The sequence below is a fragment of the Syngnathus floridae genome, chromosome 13 (genome assembly GCF_059516105.1).
Source record: "Syngnathus floridae isolate MCC-2025c chromosome 13, RoL_Sflo_1.0, whole genome shotgun sequence".
Lineage (NCBI taxonomy): Eukaryota > Metazoa > Chordata > Actinopteri > Syngnathiformes > Syngnathidae > Syngnathus > Syngnathus floridae.
Window position 1 is genome coordinate 8,871,246 of NC_142425.1, and position 14,450 is coordinate 8,885,695.

The window sequence follows — 14,450 nt, forward strand, 5'->3', positions numbered from 1 at the left end:
GGTAAAACACTCAGGTCCAGTTAAACTAGATTATTAGCGCAAAGCAACTCTGAATAACCAATCTACCAATACGCCACTGAACGTCAATTCACCTATTCCTTTTCGTCAAATTATCCTCAAATAAATAATTAACACAGCCTTGGTTTACTGGCCGGACTTTTCAAATAGTAGCTTGTCAGCAGCCTTCGGAAACAATAAAACAGCGGTCGACAGACAGCTTAGCCCACCAGCCCACTGTTAAATTACAGCCATCACCACACAGCGACGCCACCCCTCCGCCCCTCCCGGATCTAAACTCTCATCGAGAGCACCGGGAGAACAATCTGCGGCGTAATTAGCCTTCGCCAACAGACAGTTACACAGAGAAGGAGGACGTTTGGCTTGATTAAATTATTAAACCACACAAACAAGAAAACAAAAGCAGCATCAAAGAGGCACCGTGGCTTTCCTCGCTGTTCCCTAAATACAGAATAGAGGGAGCCCCTTCCTCCCAAGCCGCTAGTTGGCATAATTAGTCGAGTGTGTGAGGTTACACGCAAGCGGAGCGCCATTGCTGCGATTGGACCCCGTCGTGGAAAATAACCAGGTGGTTAACGACAATATCACGACAGGCGGGGCCCTCCCGCTACACGGCTACCTTCACGCATCAACATACACACATACTCTGAGACAATACTCTAATTACAGCATTTATAACCCCGCCTCTCTGCCATGCCGCATTTCTCAATCCCCCCCCAACATGCAAATCTGCGGGTCTGGAATTGAATTTAGGCGGCGTCGAGGGCTGCGCTGGCATGAAACGACTATTTCATTAGAATGGCAGTTGTTTCATTTGCCGAGCAGCAGATTGCTGAGGCCTTCTATCCAGTGTGCAATCTGTATTCATTACTCGGTGAAAAAGGATGATCCATGCTCCGACAACAGGCTCATCATTTCGTGCAGCTGCACAGAAGCTCTGGAAGGCCCAACCCAAAGAGCTTTCTTTGGGAAGCTCAAAAATACTGTCAATAAGATTTTGTAAAAATGGTGACAATTCGAACTGATGTGATACGCAAGACAATTTAAGAAATGAGCAAATTCCTTAGAGCGGTGATTTTCAAATGTTTTTGGTGTCTATTTTTAAACAATATTTTCTTTATTGGTCTTGAATTTTATGGGTCATGACTTTTGCAGCAATAGGAAAATGCAATGGGAGTTTTAGACTTACTGTTCCAAATTGATACATGAAGAAAATTGCATCAAGTGTAATACTTCTTTACAGAAAGTGAAGAAACATAAATTTGATTTGAAATTAAAAAGGGCCGCATTCCCAATGCATTATTCATGTTGGAAATTAATACTATTTTTCTTTTTTTTTTTTGTCAAACGTGTGGCTATTATTTTGAACTCAAAATGATTTGACTTGATTTGATTTGTAATTTATTTTTCCTCACTGCTGCTACTTTCAAATACTGCACATGCTAGCATCCTCCCAACACATTCATAATTATTAATCAATTATTCATGTCTCCTTTCATTTTATTATTGTCTTAGTTTTCACATTGCGATGTTTGTGCGACTTGCTTGTACAGTTGGTCAAATTTATGTGGAACTTTGAAGTGAATGTTTGCATTTATCTTATTTAAGTAGATTCGAAGAAACAGCCTGGGGGGTGCAAGCTTCCAGTTCTAATTTCACCGAGATTGTCGACCATTTTATAAGACTGAAGTGGTCTTGTATGTGTTTTTTTTCTTGCCGTAAAGTGGAATTCTGTAATACTCACATCGTCATTATGTGTAATTTTTGTTCTGTTGGCATATTCAGCTGCATCCACCCAAAAAAAAAAAAACACAACTTTGCCAGTGCTGTGCTTTGATTTGGAAAATTGGTGCACATTGGCAGCATGACACACTGGCACACAGCTGGACTTTCAATGAACACTTCACTAATGACTGCACTGATGGCAAACGCACCAGCCCATCTCCAGAAGTTGTGAGTGAGGATAAGCAGGCTGGATAGAAAATTAAATGTGTTTTTTCATAGTCCCCCTCAACCTGATTTTAAAAAATAGCAAGAATAAATGCATGATAAATGACGAGTCGGCTAGATTTAAAAACATACCATTAGCTCTCCTTTTAAAGTGGATCAAGTTAAAAATAGGGAAATGAACTTTGATAAGGAATATTGTGTCAGCAGCGATAACCCGGGGAAAACTCATTCCGCTATCAGGGCGACAGTTTAAAAATCCATTCTGTGCTGTCGTCATATCCTTTTGTCCATGTCATTATGGCGTGATCTGGGGGAGCATCAGCCTCGACAATAAGGAAGGATGCCCGAGTTCCTTTTTTTTACAGAACAAGGTCATTCAAGATACCCTACAACCCGCTGACAAACTGCCTGCCTGATGCCCTGTGCCTTTCAAGAAGTTCCCATTATGTTTTAAACTAGTCCATCCAAACTTTTTTTGTAGTGTCTTTATTACGTGATAAGCCATTTGGCAAATACTGTACAAAAAGATGTGACCTCAAAAAAAAAAAGGAAGTCACCGTTAATCACAGATTTGAAGGTTCGTGACCTTCTAGGACCCCCGTCATGAGTTATTGACCCCGACAAGCTGTCTTGAGCGCATGATCATCACCGGTGTGACGACAGCGATGATGGGGCAACATTCACTCACTGCTGTTAAACAATTACTTGTCTGTCTCTTGCTGAAGGGCAATGGTGGAAGGACGTTGGCAAAAAACAACGCAATTTAAACAGGATGTGCAATTTTTTTTAATTAATTGATTTTTTCTCGATTAATTTTAAAGAGGTGGGAGAATCTCTGGATGTTATAAAGTTGTGTCTCATAGGGTGAATTATTTACATTTCCTGATTTTAGTCTGATCTACTCAGTGTCAAACTAAATAGTGTGCTGTCATCTAGTGGTCGGGAGTGTAATTGCATTCAAAACGGCAGCGAGAATGCTTTTTTTGGGGAGGGGGTGCAGTACTTGCTGATATTAATTATTCACTTGCAAAAAAAGAGGTTGTTAAACAACCATCGCTTCGCCACGTTTTATTGTCCGAGCAGATGGTAAGGTACTGTTCTTTGTAACAGAAGGACGTTTGGTGAATTTAATTTGGGCTGTTTATCTTGAAGAGTTAGACGGTGCTTCTTCGGACTGGCGTGAATAGCACTTAGATGAAAATTACCTTGGTAAAATCAACGTGTTGAGTGATCGACGGAGAACACAAAGACTGAATTTTCAAAATGTAGTATTACCATGTTTTCAGCTAAAATTACTGAAGACTATTAACAAAATAATCACAAATAATGAAAAATATTCATTATGGCCAATTCTTGTTTTTAATGTAGCTTCCATCACAGTTACAATTTTCTGACTCTGTTGCTTTAAACTTGCCTGAAAGCTGATTTAGTAGTAGAGGAACTTGCGAGCCTTGACCTCATCACATCAAATACCTTGAGGATGAATTGTGAACCAGGCCCTCTTGTCTATTATCAGTGACCTCTGAACCACACAGACGAGCCTCTGTGCAAACCAGGAAAAAAAAAAACAACTCTATTTTCTCTTCCTGTAGGTTAAATGGCCAGAAGTCCTTTTGGTCACATCTGACTAGATCTAACATGATGTTATTCACAGCAGCAGCTACTATAAACAACAAATGTCGGTGGACATTATGCAAACAATGTAAAAACGCCTCACATGTTTGATGTTCTAATCAATATCCAACTTATCGAGTGTGTCCGACTGCGTAATGTCCCTGATGAATTATTGTCAGTGGGCTACGTCCCAAATATTACGACAAGACTGGACCTGTGGGAATTGAAGGTACAAAATGGAAGACTGTGCCAGGAGTTCATCCTCTTCCCTGGTTATGGTGAGTAACCGTTCTGTACTGTGCTTTCGCTGGGCAAGTGAGGCTTACAAATCATCGGAGTTGAAGGTGCTCGGTGCAAGGTTTTACTGCCTGTCTTCTATGAATGGCTCCCTGAAGGCCCCAATGATAATAGCTCACAGCCGTACCCTTCACGGAGCCTGACATTTAGCACACCCCTACAGCAGAATGGAATGGCATATCAACTTGCCCAATGGGCTGTCATATCAACTCATCCACCGCTTTCTGGCCATAACATAGGAAGAGAGGATGAAATGCAATGGTGCTAGCAGAAACTTGCTTGTTGAGCTTCACTCACTTTGGAATTAGAACATAAACTTTTGTAAGGTATAAGTCAGCAGACGCTGAGGTGGTCGGAAAGTTTCTTCAACTCTAAATGTATACAAAGTTGTTTGTTTTTATGAGACATGAAAATTCATGACGGACCCGAAGCCGAGAGATTCTATCATTTTATATATTTATTTTATATTTATATATTTTATAGATTTATTAATTAGAAATAAGGTAACCCTGGGGTTTTATTCGGAATTTTAAAAATACGCTAAAGGACATATTTGGGTTTCTGCGCACGTTTACATGGACTTTGAAAACCCGAATATTGCCGATAATCGGGTTTTAAATGGGTTATTGACAACTAGCGATGCTTCCCGTACACTACTGCTTAAAATAGTAGTACCTCCTGCTACAACATAATTTCCAGTTTCCAGAATCATTGGCAAGAAGCTACCGTGAAGTAAAAAAAAAAAAAAAAAAAAAAAAAAAAAAAGAGGGTGCCTTAAAAACCAGCCCATTCAACTATTTATCATCATACTGTTACAGGCCACTGAGTATTATTCCCAGAACTGCAAGTAAACCAAAACAATTTTCCAAGTATGCAAGATGTTTTTGAAATGCTAAAAAAAAGAGACATAACAAAGAAGACATTCATCCAGCCAAGCAACCATCCATCCATCCATCATAACCAGCGCTACGGTGAAGCCAATTTCAACAAAGCCTCTAAGCTGATTGAGGCAGACCAAATCTGTTTCACCAGCTTACATTCCTTCAAAATAGCCATCTCACTTCCAATATCACGGGCTTTTACTGTACCCCGTTCCCCTGGCTCCGGCTGAGAGTTAGCAAGGCTTAGCTGGATGAAACACTCCACCAGTCCAGTTCTCCCGTGGAACCGAGCTGATATCTCCATAGAACAGCATCTCCTCACATAACTGCACTCATCGGTTTAACATATTCTAATTTCTTACTTTGTATGATTCGGCTCATATCGCACGACTGTTATGATTATTTTTTTAATGGACGTGAATTTCAGATACATATCAATATGCTGTGTACGTAGATAAATACAACACTCGATTCATGACACGTGCTGCTTTTTTTTTTTTAAAGGACATTGGACAGATAAGAGGCAATTCCACGTTCCCAGAAACACATGACAGTGGCTGCCATTTTCTCTCACTGAGCGTAAGCAGGCAGTCAACTATACGATGGTGTATCATGTACACGTTAAAATGAGTAATATTATTACACCTGTGGGGTGTATGTATAAAGCGCCTTCCTGCCAGTCTCTCCCACACACTTTCTGTCATTTTGCCACAGCAGCAAATATCCTGTTGGCCCGAGCTGCAGGCTGCCGGTGCCGGACTATCTAGCCGTGGGATCGATTCAGCTCCAAGTCGAGGCCTCCCATTCATCTCAGAGCCATAAAATGTGATTAGTGCTGACTACAGCACTGCGGGGAGATGGCCTGATTGGCCTGATAGGCTCAGATTGGGCGTGTTGGACACTCCACAGGAAGACAGGCGCAACAGTATGATGAGGATTCATCCTTATTTTGGCCTTTTTTTGCTCTATTCCAATTTATTTCATTTTCCGTCCTCACTCACTGTTCTCTTTGTGCTTGCGCTGCTCCTTTGCATTGTCTCTGTTGTTCTTATCGAAGTCTGACAAGATTATCCATGAAAAATGATACTACAAATCGAAGGATTTATTGCCACTGCGTCCACTTTTACCTTCTTCTAATCCAACAAAGTCATATTTAAATAGCACACGCCGCCATGGCCCCTCCCCTCAAGCTATGTTAACTGTCATCACATACAGTGAGTATCTCTGTGCCATGTGACCACCTCCGTCGACCAATCGCAAAGCTCGCAGGCTGCCAGTGGCAGAATCACCCAGGGAGACTGACAAGAACTGATGCGAGGGAAAAAGACGATTGCCTCAATTCAGTAGGGGAAAACTTTTTTTTTTGTACACGACTAACTGATAGATGCTGGGATGGGAGTCTAATTTGACGCTTTGTTCAATTAATCTTAAACTAGGCTTTATTAAATTGCTATGCTTTGTTATTGATTGATGACTCACCGACCATATTGCATCGGGAAAAAAACGGAATGAGGTTCAATTAATATTTTTCAGGCTTTTTAATTTGATTTAGATCATTGAAAATAATTAAATGTGTTTACCCACCTGTAATGCTTCCGGATGACAAAATACTAACAGCAAAACTGTTAAGCTTGTTTAGTTATAAATATTACGTTTGAATAAAAAATGGCCACCAAATGTAGAACGTTAATGAGACTTCCTAAAAGTGTTTTCTGCCTTTCAAGATATAAAACACTGACCTGAGTCTCTCGGACATTCTCCACGGTGAAGTTGAACCACACTCGGAATCGGGGATTGCAGGTGTCAGGCCGAATGAAGAGGTCAAACTCAAATTCGCTGATGTAGTCAACACGGCCAAGATTCCCTGCACAAGCAGAAGACTTTACATGAGTGTGGATCATTTTCATCTGCAACCCAAGTTTACCATGAGCGATGACCTCATTCGATTTAATAATCAATACAATATAAATTTCTTCCACTCCGTTTTGATACATTGACAAGTCTATCACACCAAAACAACCTCCATCGAGGCCATGAAGAAAGACCAAGTGACACCAAAAGCTTCAACCATCCATATCGGACATATTACATGGTAACCGCGGAAAAATGATGAGTGGGAGTATAATTAATCCAATGGGAATCATTTCCCGGCTTCCAAGTCTCATAGCTGTCTAGAAGATGACCGGCTGCTAGATGACGCCATGGCAGATGCTCTAAATACAAGATTCATATCACGGCTGGAACATGAAACACGTATGTTGAAAATGCTCATGTGGTATAGTCGGAATTGATGAGTTGTCTCAAAGTGAATATACATGAAGCACAATTTGTCACTCTTCTAAAATCAAGGCTTAAATGATTGTCAGATTTTAAAATCCATAACGTTTTAGTATGTGCATTGATTGGCACAACTTCATAACTGTATGATGAAATTTAATTAACATGCAATGAAATAGCCACAACGTGAAATAAAAAAACCAAGACTGTACAATTACAGTAACTAATGGCTGGATGTTTTTCCACATTTGAAGCTCATCCGCTTACAGCTTCCACAGGAAGCACTAATGGGAAGTGATTGGCGTCTTATCCCAGCGCGCAGGCCGGGAAAACGAGCTTCGCCGCAGCATCTTTGACTAATCAGGGAGTAGTTGCATGGCTTGGATGCTGGCATATAAATCTAGTGTGCTAACGTTTTGTTTTTTTCCCCCATTCTACTTGTTCTATTTCTTACTTAATTCATAAGATGACTTTGACCATCTTTCATAGCAATTCATAGAGTAAACACGGATGAGAGCATGTCAATAATGGCCGCCAAATGGCAGCATCGGTGTCAAAGTCAAGGCCCGGGGGCCCAGATACGACCCGTCAAATCATTTTACGTGGCCCCTGAAGACAAATTATGCATCAACTTCATCTGTCAATACTAAAGTTACAAATTGTCTTCACTTTTTAAAAATACAGATATTGCTAGCAATTTTTTGTTACCGTTAATCTTTTAAAAATATTTGAACGGTTTTTACTAGTCTCCGGTTTCAAACTTAGTTATTAATCAGTTTGTTGACGGTCGTAATGGTCCTCCGAAGAAAACTATAACCATGATGACATATTGTGTAACGCCGCAGATGTCAAATTTAAGACAAATTAAATCAACTGTCCAATAGATGAGGTTTAAAAATATATATTTAGCAGCTTGGTTGCACTCAATGCGCTGGTCGCGGTTTCAATACAGCCCATCTGGCTTGTGTTAGAAATTCATACACGCTCCAACTTGCCTCAATGCTCTGCTAATAAGAACTCATCAAAAGTACAACATCACTCAATTCCCCGTGCGATTGAATCTGCAGGGGTGGTCGTACACACAATACACACACTAACCCGTCTCTTTGTGTTTCTGCTCGTGAACACTTTACTATAGGAGAGCAAAAGACAGCAGCCATGGGCTACTGGGTTATTGAGTCCAGAGCTGGAGGGCCTGACATGAGAGATGGCTGCAGCCTCAAAGTCCAAATTACACGTTGAGGCCGTGAAGCAGCAAGGATATGACACATCATTGATCCCTGTTTTAATTTTATGGTGGCTACCTCCGCATTCAAACACTTTGGTGGGCTGGTGGCCTGACCGTTTAAATCAATGCCATGTCATTTAGTATCAAACCAACGCCGACTGCTTTTATTGTGTGGCTGCCCTTTTCGGAAAATAGACATTAAACGGGATGAAAAGGAAACCCGTGCGTACAAAAAAGGCAGTTTTTTAGAGGGGTGACAAAATTAGCATACTGCAAAACCAAGGTGCATAAGAAGAAACACAATTTCTGGTCCTTGAGAACAAGACTATCATATCATTCCTCTAGTGTATCATTTTTCTTCATTATCTTCTTCATTGGTGTCTTGACAGGCTGCGTTAAACACAAGTCTTTATCCTTGAGAGGACACTAGGAAATGTACTAATTTTAATTTGGTTTAAATGAGCAGCTTGGCCCTGGCGGTGCCCTAAATTACACAATAACTAGCTCTGAAAAACAATGAAAACCTTTCTTTGTCTTTTTTTTTTTTTGCAACCTCACTATCTAGTTAGACACGCAATTTCTTAAACAAGACCGGAATATTAAACTAGAGATGAAAATGTGGTTTAAAAAAAAAAATACACAAAGTGATCAGTGATGGGCTGTTATAAAATTGCAGTCAAATTTTCATCTCTGGTATGCAAGTCGTTATCACGAGGCGCAACAAGCGTGTGAATATGCTGCTTGCATATGCTGTGTGTGTGTGTGTGTGTGTGTGTGCCAAATTCATCTGAAGAGGAGCACAAGAACCTGGCTAATGTAATCCCATTACGGAGGTACAAGAGGGAGCAGTCACAGTGCTCAGCCCACACAATGGGCCGGCCTGCAGCCTGTAGCCATCCGCTGGATGGATGTTTTCTGCCATGCAGATGGATCATCACACAGCGGCGGCGGCGACGGCGGCAGTCCCGCCGTCCGAGGCCCGAGGTGGAACTGACTGGCCATTACAGTTGTTTGGTCACAGCGTTACCTCCTGTCATGTCCCTGAATCTCTTCCTTGAACACACAATTTATCAAGCGTGCTGCTAACTGCCCGACGTACTCGACTTAAATTGACCTGGCATAAACAAGAGCAAACCAGAGTAGATGTGAGATTAAAAGAGTGCTGTACTGCTAAGAGACTGTAGTCAGGCGCCCTTTTTAAACCCATTTTTGCTGTGTTCAATTTCATTATCGGAAAACATATCCGTTCCCGCCTTCAGCTCCTTTGCTGTGTGGGCAGGACTCCTGGACACAGACGAAGGGGGCTGATAAAGACAGAATTGATTCCAGCCAGCAGCCTTAGCGTCGGGGTTTAGTTTAGTCCTGCAGCTAAACGGCTGTTTTCCGACCCCCCCTCCCTCCCCACGTCTGTCTCTTTCTCTCTCTCTCTCGCCTGCTCGTCTGAAGGCAAGTTGTCACTGAGGCAACATCAATCTCCCGCCTCATGATTTCTTAAAGCCTGCCTTCTCCCTTGATGCCTTATCACTTCATCTGCAGGCGGGATTAAAGAGGTCACCTTCCAAGTTTCTACAAACTAACTAGCTAACAGGTATACTCGATTACATTTTGGAAAAATCATAATACGGTAGGCAGCAAAAAGTATGTTTCAAGTGTATGATAAGAAGAGACAAGAGGAATTAAAGTCATTTTGCTATGAATCCAGTCCAGCCATGCTTCGGTGAGCTTCTCGTTTCAAAATAGATGAAGAAATCTGGGCCCGAGGACAGCAGTGAGATATGCGGGCAAGCCGCACATATCTGATGATGTACAGGCCTGCCTTCACATTCTGAAGAGAGCACAATTTTCAAGCTAGCCTTTTATAATTGTATTTTTTTTCTTCTTCCAAAAGGGCCCCCCAAGCTAGACTGGTGCGATCCATCTGAAGTGGTCGGTGTAGTAATGGGTCATATAGTGATGCGCTCATATTGGTAATGGCTTGATTGTGTTATCAATCTCATCCAGATGGTGCTGTAGCCCCCAAAGCTCTGGCTCTGCCAACTGCCCTCTTTATACTTTCAGGTCTCACAAGCTTTAAATGTTGTGTTAGCTAGATGTTGCTGCTAACTAATTCGTTCCACCCCGGCATTTGACAAGTTAATTAAGTGGAACCATTTTTCCTTCCCCTTCATAAGATCTTGTTGCAAGCGCATCCTCGCTCTCCTATTCTTTTTAGAAGAAGATCCAAAGATAAGAGTGTGTGGGAGAACCTGTGGAGTCTTTAGCTAGCCCAAGGTCAACAGGCCTGCTTAGAAGACCTGTTATCATCTGGCTAACATGTTATCAGAGAGCCTGCAGTGGTGTTTATTTACAGTTATTGCTCCCTCTGGGTGCACACTTCAATGCCTGGGGCTGATTGCTCTGTAATGAGTTCAGGAACACTGGGAACCCGTGCGGCAAGAGAAACAAGAGAAGCCAGAAATCACTGGCCACTGACCAATAGGTCAGATTGGGGAAAAGAAAAAAAAAAAAAAAAAAAACACCACAAAACTATTTTGAACTGAAGTATGGTTTTATAAAGTAAGTGTGGCCAGATCTGGACTTAATATTATTATTTTATTATAGTTATTTTAAACATAGTACAAATTTTGGAGCATTTAATCATATTTAACTAAAACATATTTTAAAAATGCCAATCAATAATTAAAAACTTTAGAAGGGTAAATACAGTTTGACAAAGTCAGTCAAAACTTTACTTTCTTTTTATTATTCATTTATTGTTGGGTAAAATATATAATACAAGCAAATCCATGCAATGACAGACTAATCCCTTTTTATACCAACGGATATAGGAGATTATGAAGCATAATTAAGTAATTCAATTTAGATGTTCTTGTTCACTGAGAGCGATGAGAAGTTTTACCGTCATGCTTGTAAGTCCCGAAGACTGTAAAATATCACTTCATCGTTTGCAAAAGCCAGAATTACTGTATTAGTCTGCCTTTTTTTTTTTTTTGCTGCATAAGCTACACCCGGCGAAACTGTTATGATAAGAAATAAAAACGGTCAGGAACAATAAGTAAAATAAATCCACAGTTTATGCCTGAAGGTATATACTAAAAAATATAACAATAATAAAAATCTGAGATGGCAAAAAAATCTCAACATTGTACAAACGGCCAATAAACAGCATCAATCAAAAGCAACCGTCTCGCCCACAAGGCTAATTTATCTCAAACGTGTCTTTATACAATTCCCCCGTTTTAAAAGAAAGCTCATAGAGGAAGAAAAAAGTAAAAGGCAAAGAGCGGAGAGGAAATGTAGCCATTTGAGCAGTGAAGCTTCTCGGCTGCTGCCAAGGAGATGTAAGAGAGACGGAGCGACTGAGAGTGCCACTCAATACATCACATGTCAGGAGTACGCCCTCACATTCAGATAAATGGCGCTTGCTTTGCCAAACCCTCAAGAGTCGGCGCAGTCTAAGGTCATGGAGCTACAGGTGTGTGTGTCATATACACACACACACACGTGTGTGTGTTGTGAATATTTGTCTACAGTCTGCTCTGAAGACTATTTTCCTCCTGTGATAAGAGAAATTAAATCATTTTAATCCAAAAGACAGTCTGGCTAAGTGAGCTATTTTAAAACCAACAGTAACAAACAAGAGAGCACCCAAAAGGTGGAATAAAGGAGTTTATTTTTATTGGAGTGTTTTAGATTCAGACATAAAGAGGATTACGGGTGGTTGTCTTTTTAACGCCTCGTCGCAGGAGTGGATTCTGAGATTTCCGTACGGGTGACAAATGATTGGCGTGTATATTATAAATATTAATGTACGCCATGCTGCGTGCATGGCAGTAACAACCAGCGCTACTCCAAAGACCAAGCTAGCTTTTTTTTGTTTGTTTTTAAAGTTACTCCGTCAACTATTTGCAGAATTATAACCAGCTAGGTTAAGTTTTACAATGTAAAGAAGCTTTCAGGTTTTTTTGACTGACTCAAAGTGTGCACAAGTTTGCAACAAGTAAATCTATTTCCAGAGTCTCAATAGACCTGGAATCGTTATTGAAGCGCAGCATGAAGAAAGTGCATATCTGCTCCCCGTTCGGCTGTATAAGTTAGATTCTATTGAGCGAATCGATTGTAAAAACAGATGAGTCTATGCCATGTGGCAATCAATGGGCCCCATTAAACATTTGTCACCCCTGGGGAATTTCTTTGACCAAACAAGTTACTGACAGCGTGAGGCAGTTCGACTAATCAGCAAGTGTTTAATTACATCTGCGAGGGCCAGAGGTGCAGGAAAACAATAACCTCGCTCTGTCAGTGTCATCCTCGGTTAAAACAGTCAGCAATATCGAGAGGCGGCGTTCACAAAAGGAGTCCGGGTAAAAAATGGGAACGGTTTGAGTGCACGGTCCAGATAAGAATTCACGAGAAAAATAATTAAGATTTTCTATTATATCACTTAAAGGAAACGGGACACAATAGCCAACAATAGACGCAGAGTTTATATTTGCAGATTAACAAAGTTCATCGGCTGCTTTGCATTTTCTTAAGTGGCATATAAATATTGATCTGCGTCAGCAAATTTGCATTTGTATGTCGGGTGATTGAAAATATGCACATAATGTTGAAAATTGCAGTTACGATTATCATATATTTGCTGTCTAAAGCGTCGCGTGATATCAAATGACCTGTTGGTTGAGACACCCACAATATGGAAATGAGCAGGTCCATCAGTGACTTGAGCAGCATATGGCCGACAACAATGTGAGTTTAGCCTCGTCTAAATGGAAATTGCCTTTCGTACCTTTGGCAAACAGCTTACATGACGAGTGTCTAAACATTGGATGTTATTTTGCGCAACCAACTCTACATTAAATCTGCACATTAAGGAATGAATATGATACACTTGGTGTGTGGACTGCATCAAGAGAATGCATATGTGCTTAGTCCAGAAAAAACAGTGAATAATGTGAACAAATAAAATAATAAAGTGAAAAATAATATTAATAGTAATAATAATAATAAATATATAAATACATACATACATACATAATAAATAATAAAATAAATAATATATAATAAATAATAATACAAATAAAGTGAATAAATGTTGTGAATAAATAATAAATAAAGTGAATAAATATAGTGAATAAATAATAATAAAAAATAACGTGAATAAATAAAGTGAATAATTAATCTTCTTGACTCTGTTTCAAGACTTCAAAGTTTTAACTTGCATTCACAAATACATGTCGCACGCATGGACGCGATTCACTCCACGCATAAAGGGTTTGTTATTAAAATAATAAATTTACTGAAACACACAACAGCGGCAGTTACAGTCATGACCCGGCGAAACTCCCGCTTTCTGTCAACTACTTCCGGGTACTGAGAATACGTTACAAACATTACACACTGTCCATGTTGTGCGCAAAATTATACATTGTACAACCGTAACCATCATATTCTCAAGCAATAATTAGCTCAGACTACCAGCAGTATTGCAAGTTCTGATAATCATCTTTTCAACAACTTTACTCACCTGAAACACACAACAGCGGCGGTTACAGTCAAGACCCGGCGAAACTCCCGCTCTCTGTCAATTACTTCCGGGTACTGAGAATACGTTACAAACATTACACACTGTCCATGTTATACGCAAAATTATGCATTGTACAACCGTAACCGTATGTATCATATTCTCAAGCAATAATTAGCTCAGACTACCAGCAGTATTGCAAGTTCTGATAATCATCTTTTCAACAACTTTACTCACCTGAAACACACTACAGCGGCAGTTACAGTCAAGACCCGGCGAAACTCCCGCTCTCTGTCAACTACTTCCGGGTACTGAGGACCCCCGTAGTTGACCCAGGTGCCTTATTAAAATCCCCAAATATTCGCCACTGATACCATACAGTACTATTTGCATATAACGGCATATAACGTGTTCAGAAACATATTCACAAAGTAACAAAAAAAAAAATACTAATAACATGGTGGGTGAATATGAATGTCCATTCAAATGTCCCAAAAACCACCATGGGCTCCACATACAACACTACGGTCATTTAATTATGATGGTATTAGTGGAAAGCAGTATTTTTAGTTTGTTCATAAAGTAGCACAAATGACTTTTTTTTTTTTTTTTACACTGGTCACCTTGACATTTACAAAACAACTGAATGAAGATTCACTTG

At 40.2% G+C, this 14,450-nt stretch overlaps 1 protein-coding gene across 5 annotated transcripts in view; it reads right to left on the reverse strand.

The window, feature by feature from the left end:
- The window catches only part of LOC148388516 (cytosolic carboxypeptidase 6-like), a 167,370-nt gene that overhangs the window by 151,025 nt on the left and 1,895 nt on the right, over window positions 1–14,450 (reverse strand). For 3 of the 5 annotated variants that reach the window (XM_088393479.1, XM_088393475.1, XM_088393476.1), the window contains exon 3: window positions 6,500–6,624. In XM_088393479.1, coding sequence (XP_088249605.1) covers window positions 6,500–6,624 — 125 coding nt within the window. Of the gene's footprint in view, window positions 1–6,499; window positions 6,625–13,792; window positions 13,867–14,026; window positions 14,112–14,450 lie in introns of those variants that run through there. The other 2 variants (XM_088393477.1, XM_088393478.1) reach the window with 2 other exon arrangements.